The sequence below is a fragment of the Poecilia reticulata genome, unplaced genomic scaffold (assembly GCF_000633615.1).
Source record: "Poecilia reticulata strain Guanapo unplaced genomic scaffold, Guppy_female_1.0+MT scaffold_159, whole genome shotgun sequence".
In the NCBI taxonomy this organism is placed as follows: Eukaryota; Metazoa; Chordata; class Actinopteri; order Cyprinodontiformes; family Poeciliidae; genus Poecilia; species Poecilia reticulata.
Window position 1 is genome coordinate 190,979 of NW_007615017.1, and position 1,444 is coordinate 192,422.

Below are 1,444 nucleotides of genomic sequence, written 5' to 3' on the forward strand. Positions count from 1 at the left end.
GCTGTGAAATGGAGGCAAACAGTCTGTAGCTAAGCTAATTATGCTAAATGGTTGATAATCTCACACAGTCTACTCACCTCTTGGAGAAAAACTGGGTTATAAATTAACACTCTCACCTTTTTCTCTATTTCTCTAGAAAACCTGACTATAACTTTTCTTAGCAGCACAGTAACAGCCACAGTCGTTCTTGTTTCCTACCGTCTGCTGCTGAAAACGTCACCGTCCAGCAGGAACAAACCATTTCATGCGGGGCGTCTGGGGGGTTCAGGTCAAATATGGATGTGTGTTTTTTGGTCTTGAAGTGGGAACATAAACGTTTTACTGCTAAAAACAATCTTCGAAAATACAATATGATTAATAAACTGTGGAGGGCCCCCTGCTGGTCAGGCCCCTGCTGGTCAGGCCCCTGGAACTGCCATCACTTTTCCCTGTGTATGTGACTCAGAGGCTGCGGAGCGAGGCGGGATCCCAGCTGATCCGGTTGGACGGCCTGACCCGGAGGAACCGGACCCTTCCTCGGCTCTTCCAGGGCGCTGTGCAGGTTCGGCTGCTGGGGGCGGCGCGGGAATGTGGGCGGCGATGGGACGAGGTGGACGCCAAACTGGAAACCATCACAGGACGACTGCAGGTCAGACTGGACCCTGACCAGAACCAGAACCAAACCGCCTGGGTTCAGCAATAAATGTTTTCTTAGTTAATATCAAAGGGAAGCTGGAGTTTTTTCCTGATGGTTTTGTGCTAAATGAGTTTTTAGTGTGTTTATCTCTGTCTTCAGCGCTGCGTCTCAGAGTGGGAGGAGTTTGAAGCAGAGAGGGAGGAGCTTGCGCTCTGGTTGGCAGACATGGACGCTCGCCTCACAGCCATCCATCACATGGCAGGAAGTAACTGTGACAAGCTGAGAGAGCTCCGGGTGAGTTCCTGATGGCCCACAGCACCACAGGGACACGGCGGTGGCAGCATCATGACCTCCCCTTCAGTCCTTCCAGCAGGTGCTGTGCGAGAACTCGGGTCGGGTCAACGACCTACTGCGGCGCGGCGAGGAGCTGATCCAGCGCCGTGAGCCGGCCGACGCTCGCCGCGTGGAGAGCCACCTGCTGGAGCTGCTGCGCCGCTGCAGCCACGTCTACGACAACATCGCCCGCACGCACACCCGGCTGCTCAGCACCGTGCTGGTAACCATGGAGACACCGAAACTGGGCCCGGGTTCTGGGCTGTCAGGCTCTGGAGAGAATCCAAACTGGGACCAGTTCAGTTGACGTGAACTCGTTTGTTGGATAACTTTTATGCTTAGGGGTGGCAGCATATGCCAGGATGTACAAACTGTCACAACATAAGGACAGTTTTAACAAATATGTGGAAAAAATATTTATATAAAAGTTACATACTGCAGCTTTAATTTCACTCAGGACGGATCAGGAGGGACGTGGGTTAGAGCTGCTGCTGA

General features: G+C 52.6%; 1 protein-coding gene across 6 annotated transcripts in view; it reads left to right on the top strand.

The window, feature by feature from the left end:
- The window catches only part of LOC103460035 (uncharacterized), a 29,059-nt gene that overhangs the window by 21,006 nt on the left and 6,609 nt on the right, over positions 1-1,444 (top strand). For all 6 annotated transcript variants that reach the window (XM_017303061.1, XM_017303060.1, XM_017303062.1 and 3 more), the window contains exons 4-6: positions 446-628; positions 776-910; positions 978-1,172. In XM_017303061.1, the coding sequence (XP_017158550.1) occupies positions 446-628; positions 776-910; positions 978-1,172 (513 nt within the window). The remainder of the gene's footprint in view (positions 1-445; positions 629-775; positions 911-977; positions 1,173-1,444) is intronic.